Source organism: Telmatherina bonti, assembly GCF_933228915.1.
Source record: "Telmatherina bonti genome assembly, chromosome: 13".
NCBI lineage: Eukaryota > Metazoa > Chordata > Actinopteri > Atheriniformes > Telmatherinidae > Telmatherina > Telmatherina bonti.
Window position 1 is genome coordinate 241,298 of NC_136611.1, and position 19,517 is coordinate 260,814.

The following is a 19,517-nucleotide window of genomic DNA, read 5'->3' on the forward strand; positions in this document are numbered from 1 at the left end:
TGGAGGGTGTGCTTCAAGGAAGATTTTTCTGCATACTTTTGTCTCTTTCAAGACTTGTTATGAGTCTCCATGGCAACGAAAGACTTGTTTACAATCAGGATCAACTGATTAAACTCTCATAAATCAGGATTATCAGCGAAACAACACATCAAATCCCGATGGAGTTGAAAAGAAAGAGAAGAGGATGCAGAGCGGGAGTCAGACAGAGGAAAAAGCGATGGAGATTTAAATCATTTCTCCCGACTGTCGTCATGGGTAATGTGAGATTGCTAGCTAACAAAACGGATGAACTCGAGATGCTAACAAGGTGTCAGAAAGAATACAGAGAGTGCAGTATTATGTACTTCACCGAGACATGGCTGCATGAACACATCCCTGACTGTAATGTGTCTGTACCGGGCTTTAAAACGGTCCGTGCAGACCGCAGTAGACAACACAGCGGAAAGCTAAAGGGTGGTGGAATTGCAGTGCTGGTTAACCAGCGTTGGTGTCATCCTGGACATGTTACTTTCAAGGAGAAGATATGCACAAGGGACATGGAACTGTTAGCTGTGAGCTTCCGTCCATATTATTTACCCAGAGAGTTTACCTGTGTTATTCTGGTAGTGGTTTATATAATACCTGGTACCGCACCAGACACAGCCTGTGACGTCATCAGCTCCGTCGTTGCTCGGCTACAAACACAGCATCCAAACTCATTCATGGCGATCTCCGGAGACTTCAACAACGTCTCCCTCTCTGCAACTCTACCAACATTCCAGCAGTTTGTCAGCTGCTCCACCAGAGAAAATAAGATCTTGGACTTATTTTATGCAAATATGAATAATGGATCCAGTTGTTCTGCCCTGCCTCCTTTAGGAAGATCTGACCATAATCTGGTTCTTCTCACCTCCACCTACAAGCCCATCGTTCAGCAGCAACCAGTCATCACAAAGACTATCAAAATCTGGTCTGCTGAAGCTGAAGATGCTCTTAGAGGAGGCTTTGAGGCTACAGACTGGAACGTCCTCTGTGAACCTCATGGAGACGACATCAACGCCATGACTGAGTGTGTGACAGATTACATCAACTTCTGTGTGGACAGCATCGTCCCAACAAGAACAGTGAGGTGCTTCCCCAATAACAAACCCTGGATCACCAGTGACCTGAAAAAGCTGCTGAACATCAAAAAGAAAGCCTTCAGGGATGGAGACAGGGAGTTATTGAGGGCAACACAAAAACAACTTAAAACACAAACTAAGAAGTGCAAGGAGGACTACAGGAAGAAGTTAGAAAGTCAGCTCCAGCAGAATAACCTGAGGGATGTGTGGTCTGGAATGAAGAAGATCACCGGCTTCAAGTTAAAGGGGGACCAGCCTGATGGAGGTCTGGACAGAGCTAATGAGCTGAACATATTCTTCAACAGGTTCAGTTCACCCCCTACCTCCAGCCCAACAGACCACACACCCTCCATAAGCCCACTGCTTTCCTGTCACGCCTCCAATCTGTCACCCTGCAGCTCAGTCATGGACCAGAACACAGCTTCATCTCCCTCCACATCAGGACATCCTGAGATCTCCACCTTGTTTGTCTCCTGCAATCAGGTTATGAAGCAACTTGAGAAACTGAACCAGAACAAGGCTGCAGGTCCAGATGGTGTCAGTCCCAGAGTTCTCAAGACCTGCTCAAAACAACTATGTCCGATTCTGCAGCACCTTTTCAACACCAGTCTGAGACAAAATAGAGTCCCAGTGCTGTGGAAAACCTCCTGCCTTGTTCCAGTGCCTAAAAAAACACAACCAGCTGAACCAAGTGACTACAGACCAGTTGCCCTGACATCTCACATCATGAAAGTCCTGGAGAGACTCTTACTGGCTCACCTCAACAAGCAAGTAAACACCTTTCAGGACCCATTCCAGTTTGCATATCGCAATGGACTTGGGGTTGAAGATGCCATCATATATCTATATACCTATCTTCTATAAGTCTGTTGTGGAGAGTGCAGTCAGCTTTGCAGCATCTGCTGGGGTAGTAGCATCAGAACCAGAGACTTGAAGAGAATCAACAAACTGATCCAGAAAGCTGCTTCTGTGCTTGGAGTAACTCTGGAGCCGCTGGAGCTGATTGTCCAAAGAAGAATGCTGCACAAGCTGATGAAGATGATGGAGGATTCTTCACACCCTCTCCACAACACAGTGATGAAACAACAAAGTGTGTTCAGTGAGAGGCTTCTTCAGGTCCGATGTAAGACTGAAAGATACAGAAGATCATTCCTGCCAGCAGCCATCAGCCTCCGGAACAAGACCTCCTCTAGTTATTATTATTATATACTACAATATTTCCCTTTGGGGATTAATAAAGTATTTTTCATTTTCATTTTCCTTTCATATTGTCCCACAAGGGGTCTGAGGATCTCATCTCGGTACCTAATGGCAGTCAGGCTACCTCTGGCGAGCACATGGAGGGCTGTTCTGCCCTCCAAAGAAATGCCCCCCCACACCATTACTGACCCACTGCCAAACCGGTCCTGCTGGAGGATGTTGCAGGCAGCAGAACGTTCTCCACGGCGTCTCCAGACTCTGTCACGTCTGTCACATGTGCTCAGTGTGAACCTGCTTCCATCTGTGAAGAGCTCAGGGCGCCAGTGGAGAATTTGCCAATCTTGGTGTTCTCTGGCAAACGCCAAACGTCCTGCACGGTGTTGGGCTGGAAGCACAACCCCCACCTGTGGACGTCGGGCCCTCATACCACCCTCATGGAGTCTGTTTCTGACTGTTGGAGCAGACACATCCACATATGTGTCCTGCTGGAGCTCATTCTGCAGGGCTCTGGCAGTGCTCCTCCTGTTCCTCCTTGCACAAAGAAGGAGGTAGCGGTCCTGCTGCTGGGTTGTTGCCCTCCCACGGCCTCCTCCACGTCTCCTGATGTACTGGCCTGTCTCCTGGTAGCGCCTCCATGCTCTGGACACCACGCTGACAGACACAGCAAACCTTCTTGCCACAGCTGGCATTGATGTGCCATCCTGGATGAGCTGCACTATCTGAGCCACTTGTGTGGGTTGTAGACTCCGTCTCATGCTACCACTAGAGTGAAAGCACCGCCAGCATTCAGACCAAAACATCAGGCAGAAAGCATCGGAACTGAGAAGTGGTCTGTGGTCTCCACCTGCAGAACCACTCCTTTATTGGGTGTGTCTTGCCAGTTGCCTGTAATTTCCACCTGTTGTCTGTTCCATCTGCACAACAGCAGGTGGAACTGATTGTCAATCAGTGTTGCTTCCTAAGTGGACAGTTCCATTTCACAGAAGTCTGGTTGACTTGGAGTTACATCGTGTTGTTTAGGTGTTCGCTTTATTTTTTGAGCTGTGTGGAATTACAGGGCTGAAAGCTACAACCACAAATGTTTTAGGTTTCTTGTTTTTGATTCTCTTACCTGCTGTAGGAGCTTGTAGCCCTCCACAGCTGGTATGGGGAGTCAAAGGTCTGAGCACTCCACAGAAGCAGCATATCAAACTCAATGCCACCCAGGTGGTCAGGAGCCATCAGGCGTGACATGTGGCCAGGTAGAGTGTGATGCTCCAGGACAAACTGTCCTGGAAGGATAAACATGCAGAGAAATGTATTTTGTTTGATGGAAAAGACAAATGTTGGAGAGTGGTGCTTCTTATATTTACTACTCTTTATCTAAAAGTCCATCAGCTGGGATTTATAAAGAGTTCTTCTCACACAACACTGATTGTATCGGAGTAAAACTAACCTCTGAACTTTGCATGAGTTTTAAACTCAATCACCAACCGTCCATCCTCTCTAATGAAGATCCTGATGATCTGGAGCCTGGCAGAGAGGACGCTGTCAGTCTGAATGCCTGCAGACACCAAACACCTCAAGACATAAATTGAGGAAAAGTGCAATTCTGTTTAGAATTACGACTCTGTAGATATTCGAGAAGACCAGGGGTTCTTAAATGTTTATGTTACATACCACATCCTACATATCAACTCAACTTTATTTATAATGCACTTTCACAAAACACCAGGTGCAACAAAGTGCTGAACATTAAAGACATGCAGTGAGACTATAACAATAGAAGTTAAAGTGGAACTATTATGTGCATTTCAGGCTAATCTATTTTTATTTCTTGTTAACGAGTAGAAGGTAACCAATCACCGAACCTTGTGCCCCAGGACATCACAAGGATTTCCAAGTAGAAAAAACTCTCTAAAACGACGCGTTTTTCATCGCCATGGAAACCGAATGGTGAGCATGCTGGAACTCAAACTCAAACATGCGTTTAGGTGATAAAAAAACAGTGTTGTTCACATGTCTGATGAGGATTCAACACTGTAACACTGTAGAAAGCTCAGAACACTCAAAATACCATAATAGCACCCCTTTAAAGGAATAAAAGATAAAACAATAAACACAATCAAAAGTAAAAGACATTATAACATTAAAACAAAAAACAATGAAGCAGTACAGAGAGAATAAAAAGCAGAATCTCAAACTGGATAAAATGCAAGATCAAAAAATAGGTCTTTAGACGTGTTTTAAAAGTTGGCAGCAATGTGACTTCTCTAATTTGTAGCAGCAGAGAATTCCACAGTTTTGGAGCAGAAACTGCAAATGCTCTGTCCACTCGGACCTCGGGACTTCTAGAAGGAGCTGATCAGCAGATCTGAGGCACCGGGCTGGTAAGTATGGGGTAAGCAGCTCACAGAGGTACAGAAGGGCCAGGCCATGTATGGACTTAAAAACAAGTAAAAGAACTTTAAAATGAACTCTAAAATATACAGGGAGCCAGTGAAGTGATGCTAAAGTTGGTGTAATCAGTTCCCTTTTACGTGCTCCAACCAAGAGACGAGCGGCGGCATTTTGGACCAGTTGGAGACAAGAGAGACGACTGGTGAACCCTCAGATAAACTTCCAGCTTTGAAGTGATAAAGGCATGAACTACTGTCTCAAATTGTGGGGTGGTTATGAATGACTTTTTTTTGTGAGTTGATGAAGGTTAAAAAAGCTTGACTTTAACACTAATTTAAATTGCCCATGCAGTTTAAAATTACTGTCCAATTTAAAACCAAGGTTTGTTACAGCACGTTTTAAGAAGCTGGACAAGGGAACCATATCAACTGGGGAGGGGCCACAGAAGCCATTTGGCCCAAACACTACAACCTATGTCTTTTTCTCATTAAAATTTAAGGCCATCTACTCCTTGATGTCATGGAGGCATGTAAATAGCAGTGTGAGAAAGTAGGCATCTTTCTTTTTTGGGGGTAGATATATCTGGCTGTCATCAGCATATAGGTGGAAAGAGATGCCATGTCATTGCATGGCATCTCTTTACCTACCATTAGATGGACCCTAATGGCAGCAAATACAGTGAAAACAGGAGAGGCCCTAAAACTGATCCTTGTGGAACCCCGTAAGACACCGGAGCAGTTACAAATTCAAAGCCACCGATGCTCACACACATGATTCTATCCACCAAGTATGACCTGAACCAGTCTAATGCCGTACTCTGAATCCCTACCGGGTTCAAGCTCTCCAAGTGCCTGTTTTATAACTGACATTAAATCATTAAATAGAATAAAAGTGAAAAATACAGTCAAGGTTAAATATAAAATTAAACAAAAATTAAAAAACAAATATCACATAAATAAAAAGAAATTTCTTCAAATCATGTTGCCTGACTTGAACTTGTGCGTTCTGAGAACTTCCTTGTTCAGACTTTCCCTTTGGTAAAAGAACTCTTCAGTATTCTATTCAATCTACAATTAGGTCCTCCTTCCATGCAGTTATGACCAAAACTGGTCAAGTAAAGATGAAAAAACTGTTCTGATGAGTCTCCATTTCAGCTTTTCATTTTTTACATGGTAAGTTTACAATCTGCTGGAAACATCATGAGAGGATGAGGAGGAGAGGTGTGTGTGTGTGTGTGTGTGTGTGTGTGGGTGGTGGGACGGTGGGGGTTCTGATCTCATATCGGACCCCTTGGCGCCAACATGGATTTGTTTAACCACCAGAGCCTATCTGAGTATATCTGCTGACCATGGTCATCCCTTTAAGAGCACAGTGAATCATCTTCTGATAGAAGATTCTCATGATGATGAGGTGGAACGGGAGATTCTCATGGTGATGAGGTGGAACGGGAGATTCTCATGGTGAAGTGGTGGAACGGGAGATTCTCATGGTGATGAGGTGGAACGGGAGATTCTCATGGTGAAGTGGTGGAAGGGGAGATTCTCATGGTGAAGTGGTGGAACGGGAAATTCTCATGGTGATGAAGTGGAACGGGAGATTCTCATGGTGATGAAGTGGAACGGGAGATTCTCATGGTGATGAGGTGGAAGGGGACATTCTCATGGTTATGAGGTGGAACGGGAGATTCTCATGGTGATGAGGTGGAACGGGAGATTCTCATGGTGATGAGGTGGAACGGGAGATTCTCATGGTGATGAGGTGGAACGGGAGATTCTCATCATGATGAGGTGGAACGGGAGATTCTCATGGTGATGAGGTGGAACGGGAGATTCTCATCATGATGAGGTGGAACGGGAGATTCTCATGGTGATGAGGTGGAACGGGAGATTCTCATCATGATGTGGTGGAAAGGGAGATTCTCATGGTGATGCGGTGGAACGGGAGATTCTCATCATGATGAGGTGGAACGGGAGATTCTCATGATGATGAGGTGGAACGGGAGATTCTCATGGTGATGAGGTGGAACGGGAGATTCTCATCATGATGTGGTGGAATGGGAGATTCTCATAATGATGTGGTGGAACGGGAGATTCTCATGGTGAAGTGGTGGAACGGGAGATTCTCATGGTGATGAGGTGGAACGGGAGATTCTCATCATGATGAGGTGGAACGGGAGATTCTCATGGTGATGAGGTGAAACGGGAGATTCTCATGGTGATGAGGTGGAACGGGAGATTCTCATGGTGATGAGGTGGAACGGGAGATTCTCATGGTGATGAGGTGGAACAGGAGATTCTCATGGTGATGAGGTGGAACGGGAGATTCTCATCATGATGAGGTGAAACAGGAGATTCTCATGGTGATGAGGTGTAACGGGAGATTCTTATCATGATGAGGTGGAACGGGAGATTCTCATCATGATGTGGTGGAACAGGAGATTCTCATAATGATGAGGTGGAACGGGAGATTCTCATGGTGATGAGGTGGAACGGGAGATTCTCATGATGTGGTGGAACGGGAGATTCTCATGGTGATGCGGTGGAACGGGAGATTCTCATCATGATGTGGTGGAACAGGAGATTCTCATGGTGATGAGGTGGAACGGGAGATTCTCATCATGATGTGGTGGAACAGGAGATTCTCATAATGATGAGGTGGAACGGGAGATTCTCATCATGATGAGGTGGAACGGGAGATTCTCATGGTGAAGTGGTGGAACGGGAGATTCTCATGGTGATGAGGTGGAACGGGAGATTCTCATCATGATGAGGTGGAACGGGAGATTCTCATGGTGATGTGGTGGAACAGGAGATTCTCATCATGATGAGGTGGAACAGGAGATTCTCATCATGATGAGGTGGAACGGGAGATTCTCATGGTGAAGTGGTGGAACGGGAGATTCTCATCATGATGAGGTGGAACGGGAGATTCTCATGGTGATGAGGTGGAACGGGAGATTCTCATGGTGATGAGGTGGAACGAGAGATTCTCATCTTGATGAGGTGGAACGGGAGATTCTCATCATGATGAGGTGGAACGGGAGATTCTCATGGTGATGAGGTGGAACGGGAGATTCTCATCATGATGAGGTGGAACGGGAGATTCTCATGGTGATGTGGTGGAACGGGAGATTCTCATCATGATGAGGTGGAACGGGAGATTCTCATGGTGATGTGGTGGAACGGGAGATTCTCATCATGATGAGGTGGAACGGGAGATTCTCATGGTGATGAGGTGGAACGGGAGATTCTCATGGTGATGAGGTGGAACGAGAGATTCTCATCTTGATGAGGTGGAACGGGAGATTCTCATCATGATGAGGTGGAACGGGAGATTCTCATGGTGATGAGGTGGAACGGGAGATTCTCATCATGATGAGGTGGAACGGGAGATTCTCATGGTGATGTGGTGGAACAGGAGATTCTCATGATGATGAGGTGGAACGGGAGATTCTCATCATGATGAGGTTTAACGGGAGATTCTCATGGTGATCAGGTGGAACGGGAGATTCTCATCATGATGAGGTGGAACAGCAGATTCTCATGGTGATGAGGTGGAACGGGAGATTCTCATGGTGATGAGGTGGAACGAGAGATTCTCATCTTGATGAGGTGGAACGGGAGATTCTCATCATGATGAGGTGGAACGGGAGATTCTCATGGTGATGAGGTGGAACGGGAGATTCTCATCATGATGAGGTGGAACAGGAGATTCTCATCATGATGAGGTGGAACGGGAGATTCTCATCATGATGAGGTGGAACTGGAGATTCCCATGGTGATGAGGTGGAACGGGAGATTCTCATCATGATGAGGTGGAACGGGAGATTCTCATGGTGATGATGTGGAACAGGAGATTCTCATGGTGATGAGGTGGAATGGGAGATTCTCATCTTTATGAGGTGGAACGGGAGATTCTCATGGTGATGAGGTGGAACGGGAGATTCTCATCATGATGAGGTGGAACGGGAGATTCTCATGGTGATGAGGTGAAACGGGAGATTCTCATGGTGATGAGGTGGAACGGGAGATTCTCATGGTGATGAGGTGGAACAAGAGATTCTCATGGTGATGAGGTGGAACGGGAGATTCTCATGGTGATGAGGTGGAACGGGAGATTCACATGATGATGAGGTGGAACAAGAGATTCTCATGGTGATGAGGTGGAACAAGAGATTCTCATGGTGATGAGGTGGAACAAGAGATTCTCATGGTGATGAGGTGGAACAGGAGATTCTCATGGTGATGAGGTGGAACAGGAGATTCTCATGGTGATGAGGTGGAACGGGAGATTCTCATGGTGATGAGGTGGAACAAGAGATTCTCATGGTGATGAGGTGGAACGGGAGATTCACATGATGATGAGGTGGAACAAGAGATTCTCATGGTGATGAGGTGGAACAAGAGATTCTCATGGTGATGAGGTGGAACAAGAGATTCTCATGGTGATGAGGTGGAACAGGAGATTCTCATGGTGATGAGGTGGAACGGGAGATTCTCATGGTGATGAGGTGGAACGGGAGATTCTCATCATGATGAGGTGAAACGGGAGATTCTCATGATGATGAGGTGAAACGGGAGATTCTCATCATGATGAGATGGAACGGGAGATTGAAATAATGGATCTGCTGTAACTGTGACACTTTATGTCAGTACAGAAGAAGATCTTCTAAGAATGTTTCCAACACTTGGAAATATTCTTAAATTGAATCTAACATGCTAAGACTTAATGAAGTTTTGAAAGAGGGACAAACCTCTTCTGCATTCACTTATTTTGGTAGAAAATCCTAGTTCATACAGGGTGACAGGGTGACTAAACAGAGTACCCCACATGATTGAGTCATTCCATGAAGAAAGAATCATACATGTATTCCTGTAAGCCAATGTAAGATAATCCTGTCATTTATGTTAATGAGCATCTGACCTGTCCTCCACAGCACTGTGTCATAGAAGAAGGAAAATTCCATCTCAGTGTGATGCTCCAGAGAGGCCCAGCCTCTCGGGGCCGTCACGTAGATGTAGGACACGTACAGAGGAACCTGTACAGTCAGGAAGGACTGAGCCGAGTCTCGAACCTAGAAACACCAGAGCAAGATTCAATGTTTTGACCAATTAGAGGTTTTCTTGGGAATATTAGCAAACACTGAGACCTGTAGCCATCGTGATCATTGGACATGGATAAAAAATACATTCAACATTTTCAGCTACTGATGCCTCTATCAGTCACATTACATCCAGATTTTGTTATTCTTCTGTCAGCACTACCTAGGAAACTGCTGAAAGTTGGGACTTTAAATAACAGATCAAACTTGACATGTGATTCTAAACCCAATGTAAAGCTGCTGATGAAACCATGTCAGTCAGCTTATTCAATAACTGTAGCTTTAAGCTCTTTTTATCTGCTAAACCAACAGGAATGTCTTGAAATAATGTAAAGTTTTATTAAATATGTGAAAGAAGGGGCTTTCAATGGTAATAAACACCTGAAAGTCGGCTGTGACAGTGCCTCCGCAGACGTCAATTAGCTCCGTCATGTCGTAGTAGGCGTCAAAGGTCCAGATGCAGCTTTTGAGATTCAGATGCTTGTAGAACTGTATGGTTTTGGCTTCACGAACATTGGGGTTAAACTGGTATGGGCGGTCATAACCCGGTCCCAGAGAGATGCTGTCATAAGATACATCATCGAGGAATCCGGACTCTGTGGAACAATATTGTATTTACTAGAAAAAGATAAACTCACTTGAATTATTACAGCAAAACTTCAGAAGGAGGAGCCTGGAAATTGCGCACAAATACAACCTGAATGACCCACCCTTTTCCTCTCTGTGGTGCTATAGCTCTGCCTTCACAATTTATGATATCTTCACTCTCAGACTGCAGGTTTACTGGTGGTTCCCAGAGTCTCAAAGAGTACTATGGGAGGAAGGGCCTTTAGCTATCAGGCTCCTCTCTTATGGAACCAGCTCCCACCATGGGTTCGGGAGGCAGACTCCCTCCACACTTTTAAGATGGAGCTGAAAACCTTCCTTTTCCATGATTCTTATAGTTAGGATATGAGCATCTCCTGAGTTGGAGTCTGCATGTACGGGACCCAACTGTCCAGGCTCTGCTCATTGCTCTTATAGTTATGGGTAGTCTAGCCATCCATTACTTATGTAGCAATGGGGATGTTACCTGATGCACTGAGAAGTACCTCGCTCTATTTCTCTAATATATTAATGTATAAATATATGCCAATATGGCCGTCTCTAACTTATTTCTCCTTTTTTCTGCAGGTCTTCCTGAATAAGTGCAGTTGTACATGTTGATCTGTCTTTCCTGTCCTCTCCCCCCCAACCAGTCGAGGCAGATGGCTGCCCTCCCTGAGCCGGGTTCTGCCGGAGGTTTTCTTCCTGTTAAAGGGGAGTTTTTTCCTTCCCACTGTTGCCTCGTGCAGCTCAGGATGGGGGATTGGATCCAAGTCATGACTCGATGCAATCAGCTGGTTTCTATTATAGGAAATGTATGAATTGGCTTGAAATTATGTGTATGTTGATTCGTGTATGTAAAGTGCCCTGTGACAATTCAATGAAATTTAATTCAACTTTATTTAAATTGTGTCAAATCACGGCAATGCCATCTCAAGACGCTTTACAGACAGAGGGGAAAACATAATGAAGGCCAATTCATAACAGCCTATATAAGGAAACCAACAGATTGAGTTGAGTCCAACTCAATCTCCCATCCTGAGCAAGCACACTGGCGACAGTGGGAAGGGAAAAAACTCCCTTTTAACAGGAAGGAAACCTCCGGCAGAACCCGGCTCAGGACAGGCAGCCATCTGCCTCTGCTGTGTGGGAGGAAGAGGACAGAAAGACAACAGACAACAGGAACTGCTACTCCCGGCCGGGGAGACCTGCTGAGACAGGAGACATACATGTTAATGATGCAACACTGTTATGGGGGGAGGGGGGGGTACTCTGCTTGGTATATAAGGAACTATGAGGTCTTTGATATATAGTGGTGCCTGGTTGTGGAGGGCTTTATATGTAAGGAGAAGGATTTTAAATTCTATTCTAGATTCAACAGGCAGCCAATGAAGAGAGGCTAAAACTGGAGAAATATGATCTCTCATGCTGGTTCTGGTCAGGACTCTGGCTGCAGAATTCTGGATCAGCTGAAGGCTTTTCAGGGCATATTTAGGACAGTCCAGTAGTAGAGAGTTACAGTAATCTAGTCTCGAAGTAACAAAAGCGTGAACCAGTTTTTCTGCATCACTCTGAGACAGAATGTCCCTAATTTTGGCTATATTACGTAAATGAAAGAAGGCTGTTTTAGTAACCTGCTTAATATGTGGACCAAAGGACAGGTCAGGGTCAAATATTACTCCAAGGTTTCTCACTGTAGCACTGGAAGCTAAAGTAATGCCATCCAGGTTCATTACAAAACCGGAAAATTTAGCTCTGAGTTTTTCAGATCCAAAGAGAATTACTTCAGTCTTATCTGAGTTTAAGAGGAGAAAATTTCTAGACATCCAAGTCTTTATGTCTATGAGACAATTTTGTAGCCTATTGGGCTGATTTGTTTCATCTGGTTTAAAGGATAAGTATATCTGAGTATCATCTGCATAACAATGAAAGTTTATTCCATGCTGTCTAATAATTTTGCCTAAAGGGAGCATATATAGCGTGAAGAGTATTGGTCCAAGTACAGAACCTTGAGGAACTCCATGACTTACTGTAGTTTGGGAGGAGGACCTGTCATTTGCATGAACAAACTGAAGTCTATCAGATAAGTATGATTTAAACCAGCTTAACGCTGTACCTGTAATTCCAATCACCTGTTCTAGTCTTTGTAACAGAATGTTATGATCGACTGTATCAAATGCAGCACTAAGATCAAGCAAGATAAGTACGGACACAAGTCCTTTGTCTGAGGCCATAAGAAGGTCATTAGTAACTTTCACCAATGCTGTCGCAGTGCTATGATGAGCTCTAAATCCTGACTGAAACTCCTCGCATAAATTATTTCTGCTCAGGTGGGCATGTAGCTGAGCTGAAACTATTTTCTCCAGAATTTTGGACATAAACGGGAGGTTAGATATAGGTCTATAATTTGCTATCACCTCTGGATCCAGAGTAAAGGCTTGATTCCAGCAGTTTTAAATGATTGTGGTACATATCCTGTCACTAAAGACATATTGATAAGATTTAGTAGTGATGTATTAATTAAAGGGAAAATGTCCTTAAAGAGGCTCGTTGGGAGAGGGTCTAAGATACAGGTGGATGGTTTAGATGAAGCTATTATTTTAGTTAATTCAGAGGGTTGGACAGGACAGAAACTATTTAGACACAAGTCAGATCCTGGTTCTAAGGATGCTTCGGAGACCACAACAGGCTCAACATTATAGGTAGAAGGAAGAATATTGTGGATTTGATCTCTAATAGTATCAATTTTATTCCTGAAAAAATACATGAAATCATCACAGCTAAGTGAGAAAGGAATACATGGCTCCACAGCGCTCCGGCTCCTAGTAAGCCTGGCTACAGTGCTGAAAAGAAACCGAGGGTTGTTTTTGTTTTCCTCTATCAATGATGAATTATAAGCTGTTCTTGCCGTACGTAAGGCTTTTTTGTATACGATTAAACTTTCTTTCCAGGTTAAGTGAGACTCCTCTAGTCCTGATGAACGCCATCTGTTTTCCAAACGCCTTGACAACATTGTTGTGAAATGGCATGATAGAAAAAAAGTTGAATTGAACAAATAAAGTTGAACATAACATTTTTTTATGATCTGGGATGTATAAATGTACAAATAATTGGGCCTGGCAAAAATAGTCCTAAAAGTTTTTTCCAAATTAATGACATTTTGTCATTTCACATAGGAAAAATTGGACTATAATAGGAGAAAAAGTCAAGAACCACTGTTTGTGCAGTGGCTACTAGACTAAGAGCACATTCGCATCAGCTTTTCTGATCCCAATCTGAGTCCATTTGCTTGGAAAGTCCGCTTTTGTTGGGGAAATGTGAATGCACCAAACAAATTCTGATTCAGACTAAAAAAGCGAACTCTGTCTGCCTACAAATGCAGGCCTCAGTCCATTTCAAGTGGACCAAATAATGGAAGTGGACTATAAAACAGTCACTGCATTTGGTGTAGCATTGCATTGTGGGTAAATTCATAGTGACGGCGTTAAGGGTCCTCTGCCTCTTCTGTTGTTCACACTGTGTCTATTTTTACCTCTGCCAAGGAGGTTATGTTTTACTCGGCGTTTATCTGTTTGTGTGTTAGTGTTTAAGATAACTCAAAAAGTTATGGATGGATTTTTATGAAATTTTCAGTTTTTGGGAATGTGAAAAGAAAGAAAGAAGTGATTTTATTTTGGTGGTGATCCGGATCACCGTTTGGATCCAGGAACTTTTTAAAGTCCTTGGTGGAGGTTTGTGCTCTTTGAGTGTTTTCCTAGTTGCAGTGTATTTCTGCAGTGTTCTTGGATAAGACACAATTAAAACCCAAAACAGCCATAGTTTTGTCTCCATGTTTAACTTGCAGGTGGAGGTGGAGTTTTCTTTTTCAAGTGAGTCTTGTCCTCTCTTTTGCTAAGTACTAGTGCAGCACCATCTCTGGTGGTAATGGCGATATATTATTCTAATGGTTTGGCTGGTTTGACCAAAGGGCAACGTGAACACGATCTTGGCCCGCATGCATACACCCCCCTACAACTGGATCCAGTCCCCAATCGGACCGAGTCTCGCAAACTTTCCTGATGGGAATGCACCCTAATTTTCCCATAACTGTTGATGTTAAGTGTGTAAAACATTTTTTTAATCATAAGTTAATTCAATGGACAAAGATTCAGTGTATGCTTTTATTCCAGATTCTGTCATAATATGATTAGGTTCCGTGGCCACTGATTGATATTAGATGATTCTACATGCTAATTTGCCTTGTTTTGCTGAGATGTGTGATACTACCTGAGGAAGGGGAATTATGATCTATCTCTTAGAGGAAAGTAGATATGATCTAACTCATTTCCAGGTGGTTGCCATGGAGCTGCAAGCTGAGAAATTCAGTTTTATTTGGTTGTGATGATAAGGTATCTTACCAATCAATAATGTATTGATGGCTACTTAGTGAATTGTTGTATTAGTATTTTGTTACAGCCCTAGTTGATATGTGGTGATGTCCCACCAGAGACTCCTTTCAGTTCTTTGAGGGTGACCAAGTTGGAGCAAACATGCTGTTGCCTGTAGATGGACTCTGACAGCAAGAAGTGCAGGTTGTGCAGCGGCATGGTGGACACCAGGGGGAGCATACCATCCTGATGGGGGATCTGCACCGATATGTGGATCCTAGTGGGGCAGGCAAAGCAAGAGAGGATATTTGGTTTAAAAAATCCTCAAAAGTTTTGTTGATATCTTGCTACCATTCATCTGGAACCACTGACCGGTTGGGGTGCTCTTTGTGCTTGACGTCCAGGTATTTTAGAGTGGCGATGAAAGACTGGGCCTGAAAGCCTCTGGCGGTTCCCGTAGTAACAGGTGTATGGCAGATGGAGCCATCGGTGCCAATGGTGATAATGTTACTCCTAAGTGGAGTTCCAAGATGGCCTGCTTTATCACGGGCTTGAGCAACGCAGCGGACATGGAAGCGTCGGCTGAAATAAATACTATCCAGAACCTGAGGAAGAAAAAAATGACAAATTCCTTTCTTCAATAACTTATGTGTTGATTTTTGTTGCTCCTGGTCAACGGCTTTTTCATTGATAAAAGGATGGTGGGGTCTGTGTTTGTAAACTGATAATTTGTCATTTTTAAGACGATAAGCAGCAAAATCCACAACTTAAAGAATGAAGAAATTTGACAGAAAATCAGCCACCATATTTAATCTTACTGACATTTGACTGCTATGTATGACAATTAGACTTAAATTTCCTTTGGAGAACTCACCATACGAGTGACACTGGTATATGGGGTGGTGTCAGTCACTGTCTCAAATGGAGACCTGGCACCGCTGGGGTCCGTCGGGGCTGCCACCTCCCATGAGAAGTGGATTTGGGTCTGGTTGATTCCCGCCTCCTCACATCGCTCCTTCATCACAGAGTACTTGGGGTAATGAGGGTCACAGGGAGTGACGCATACCAAAGGGTAACCCGGAGATGGGGTTTTCTTACTGCCCTCTTTGGTCACCTCCTGGACATGATCATAATCCACCAGAGAGACCACCTGAAAAGATGGGAAGTAATAGTAAGAATATACAAATTTAACTCTAAGCCATTTTTTGTTAATTTAGATCTGCCTGATTTTTTTTTTTTTTTTTTTTTTTTTTTACTGGACAACTTCAGTTGTCAAATTATGAGGCAAAAAAAAAAAGTAATATAAGTGGATCAATATACACTGCTCATAAAAATAAAGGTTCTAGTCTCATAACATTCTGTTACAGAGACTAGAACAGGTGGTTGGAATTACAGGTACAGCGTTAAGCTGGTTTAAATCATATTTATCTGATCGACTTCAGTTTGTTCATGCAAATGACAAGTCCTCCTCACAAACTACAGTAAGTCATGGAGTTCCTCAAGGTTCTGTACTTGGACCAATACTCTTCACGCTATATATGCTCCCTTTAGGCAAAATTATTAGACAGCATGGAATAAACTTTCATTGTTATGCAGATGATACTCAAATATACTTATCCTTTAAACCAGATGAAACAAATCAGCCTGATAGGCTACAAAATTGTCTCATAGACATAAAGACTTGGATGTCTAGAAATTTTCTCCTCTTAAACTCAGATAAGACTGAAGTAATTCTCTTTGGATCTGAAAAACTCAGAGCTAAATTTTCCGGTTTTGTAATGAACCTGGATGGCATTACTTTAGCTTCCAGTGCTACAGTGAGAAGCCTTGGAGTAATATTTGACCCTGACCTGTCCTTTGGCCCACATATTAAGCAGGTTACTAAAACAGCCTTCTTTCATTTACGTAATATAGCCAAAATTAGGGACATTCTGTCTCAGAGTGAGACAGAAAAACTGCTTCACACTTTTGTTACTTCGAGACTAGATTACTGTAACTCTCTACTACTGGGCTGTCCTAAATATGTCCTCAAAGAGCCGAGCAGGAGGCAGAGCCTTTGGTTGTCAGACCCCTCTCTTATGGAATAAGCTCCCAGTTAGTGTTAGGGAAGCAGACACCCTCCCCACCTTTAAGACTAGGCAGAAGACTTATCTTTTTGATAAGTCCTATAGCTAGGGATGGTTAGCATCCCTTAGTTATGCTGCTATAGGTTTAGACTGCTGAGGGACATTTCCCGATACACTGAGCTTCTTTCCTTTTCTCTTTATCGCTCTCTTTTATCCCCCCCATTCATTCATTTTCTAAACCGCTTAATCCAATTCAGGGTCGCGGGGAAGCCGGAGTCTATCCCAGCTGGCTTTGGGTGACAGGCAGGGTACACCCTGGACAGCTCGCCAGTCCATTGCAGGGCCACACAGAGAGACGAACAACCACTCATGCTCACACTCACTCCCAGGGGCAATTTAGAGTAACCAATTAACCTATCATGCATGTCTTTGGATGGTTGGAGGAAGCCGGAGTACCCGGAGAGAACCCACGCATACACGAGGAGAACATGCAAACTCCACACAGAAAGGCCACTGTGCTAACCACTGTGCCACCATGCAGCCATTGATTTACATCTTTTTAGTTAATTTGATTTATTTATTTTATATATTGATTTACATATTAGTATAGATTTTATTATTTTATTATTTTTTGTTTCGTTATCACTCTAGCTCTCTCCTCATTAGGGTCCTCTTCATCAAGGGCTGCCCCTGCTCTGACTGCATGGGTGTTGCAGTGGGGGCTGTCCCTTACAGTTGTGGCGTGGGTCCTGTCTGCCCGGACCCGGGTGGCCCCCATGGTGATGGCCTGGGTGCTCTTGGTTGGGGGCAGCCCTTTGTGTATAGAATCCCTGAGAATATCGTTTCCTTATCTGGTGCACATCTGGTACAAATGCACCTGGACATTCATCTTCTTTTAACTGTTATAGGGCTGATAGGGCATAGGTGGGGGTGGTTGTGGGTGGGTGAAAGGGGATGTGTATGTGTGTTGGTGTTTTATCTATTTTGATGTAAATTGTTTTATAATGTAAAGTACTTTGTATTGTTTTTAAGCACAAAAAGTGCTATGAACCTAAAGTTTGATTTGATTTGTTGGAGCAGACACATGCACATTTGTGTCCTGCTGGAGCTCATTCTGCAGGGCTCTGGCAGTGCTCCTCCTGTTCCTCCTTGCACAAAGAAGGAGGTAGCGGTCCTGCTGCTGGGTTGTTGTCCTCCCACGGCCTCCTCCACGTCTCCTGATGTACTGGCCTGTCTCCTGGTAGCGCCTCCATGCTCTGGACACGACGCTGACAGACACAGCAAACCTTCTTGCCACAGCTGGCATTGATGTGCCATCCTGGATGAGCTGCACTACCTGAGCCACTTGTGTGGGTTGTAGACTCCGTCTCATGCTACCACTAGAGTGAAAGCACCACCAGCATTCAGACCAAAACATCAGCCAGAAAGCATCGGAACTGAGAAGTGGTCTGTGGTCTCCACCTGCAGAACCACTCCTTTATTGTCTTGCCAGTTGCCTATAATTTCCACCAAATCAACAAATTGATTGTCAACCAGTGTTGCTTTCTAGGTGGACAATTTGATTTCACAGAAGTCTGGTTGACTTGCAGTTACATTGTGTTGTTTAAGTGTTCCCTTTATTTTTTGAGCAGTGTATATTTGGCTGCTCCTGAACGGACATTACCATCCATTTCAGCTATATGAATATCTGACTTATGGCTTCTCTAGAATTTCAAGCGGACATAGAGGTCTCTGTAGTCCATATTCTATTCTATAGTCATTTAGCAGATGCTTTTATCCAAAGCAACTTACATACATACTCGACAGGCACATCGGATGGCAAATTAGGTTTCAGTGTCTTGCCCAAGGACACTTCGGCACATAGCCAGGAGAAGCCTGGAATTGAACTCCCAACATTCCACTTGCAAGCCAACTGCTCTTCTTCCTGAGCTACAGCCACCCGTAGTGATGGTGATGAAGATGTGCTAAATAATGGTGTTATCATGGATCATTGTGGATCTACCTCATAGTCTCTGAATAAACACTACATGTGGCTGAATTGCAACCCTCCTGGATGAGATATAAAATCTGGAAAACTTCCATAGATCACAAAAAGGATAAGATCTGTATCACAATTTACCCTACACAGTACTATTCCTGAGAAATTGACCATCTTAACAAAAGTGTTAGGGGGTGCCAGAGATCTACTGGAGTTTTATAGGATAAGGGAGTCTGCAGTGAAAAATGCAGGAGAAAAGAATCTTGTTTCTAAGATTAATTTAGGTTAAATTTTCTTACAATAGGTGGAGCAGGGAGGATGAGACTGCCTGCAGCCTCTTGGTCCAGAATAGTTACTGTTGCCATGGTAATGTCGCCTAGCACCGCCTCCACAGGGTCATCGGGGCCAAGAACCAATGAAAAGGATTCATGCCACTCCCTGTCCTCATTGGACAAAATCTCCACTTTGAACAAGATGTGATCCATTCCTTTGAAATAAAGAAAAAAAGAAGAAATATTTACTCTCGGTGAAGTTGCCCCAGATCTACAATGCTCCATGGAGAAGTTTAACTACACTGCAAAAACTGAAATCTCAGTCAGATTAAAAATCCTAAATTGAGGACAGATATGCTTATTTTTTTTAAAGGTAAGATAATTCTTAGTTTTTATGCCAGAGAATTCCTCTTATTTTAAGAGTATTTTTACTTGTTTTGGGAAGTCTTGACAAGCAAAATTGTCTTGT

At 43.7% G+C, this 19,517-nt stretch overlaps 1 protein-coding gene across 6 annotated transcripts in view; it reads right to left on the reverse strand.

Annotated features, from left to right (window-relative positions):
* Positions 1 to 19,517, reverse strand: part of LOC306764394 (extracellular matrix organizing protein FRAS1-like) — a 623,368-nt gene that overhangs the window by 4,487 nt on the left and 599,364 nt on the right. For 5 of the 6 annotated variants that reach the window (XR_013771548.1, XM_079251555.1, XM_079251556.1 and 2 more), the window contains 8 exons: positions 19,076 to 19,263; positions 15,607 to 15,882; positions 15,105 to 15,337; positions 14,849 to 15,009; positions 10,162 to 10,376; positions 9,603 to 9,753; positions 3,736 to 3,843; positions 3,412 to 3,571 (listed from right to left, as the gene is read on the reverse strand). Coding sequence is in view for 4 of the 6 variants with exons in the window: in XM_079251555.1 (XP_079107681.1) it covers positions 3,412 to 3,571; positions 3,736 to 3,843; positions 9,603 to 9,753; positions 10,162 to 10,376; positions 14,849 to 15,009; positions 15,105 to 15,337; positions 15,607 to 15,882; positions 19,076 to 19,263 (1,492 nt within the window). In the remaining 2 variants the exon portion in view is untranslated. The remainder of the gene's footprint in view (positions 1 to 3,411; positions 3,572 to 3,735; positions 3,844 to 9,602; positions 9,754 to 10,161; positions 10,377 to 14,848; positions 15,010 to 15,104; positions 15,338 to 15,606; positions 15,883 to 19,075; positions 19,264 to 19,517) is intronic. The other variant, XR_013771547.1, reaches the window with a different exon arrangement.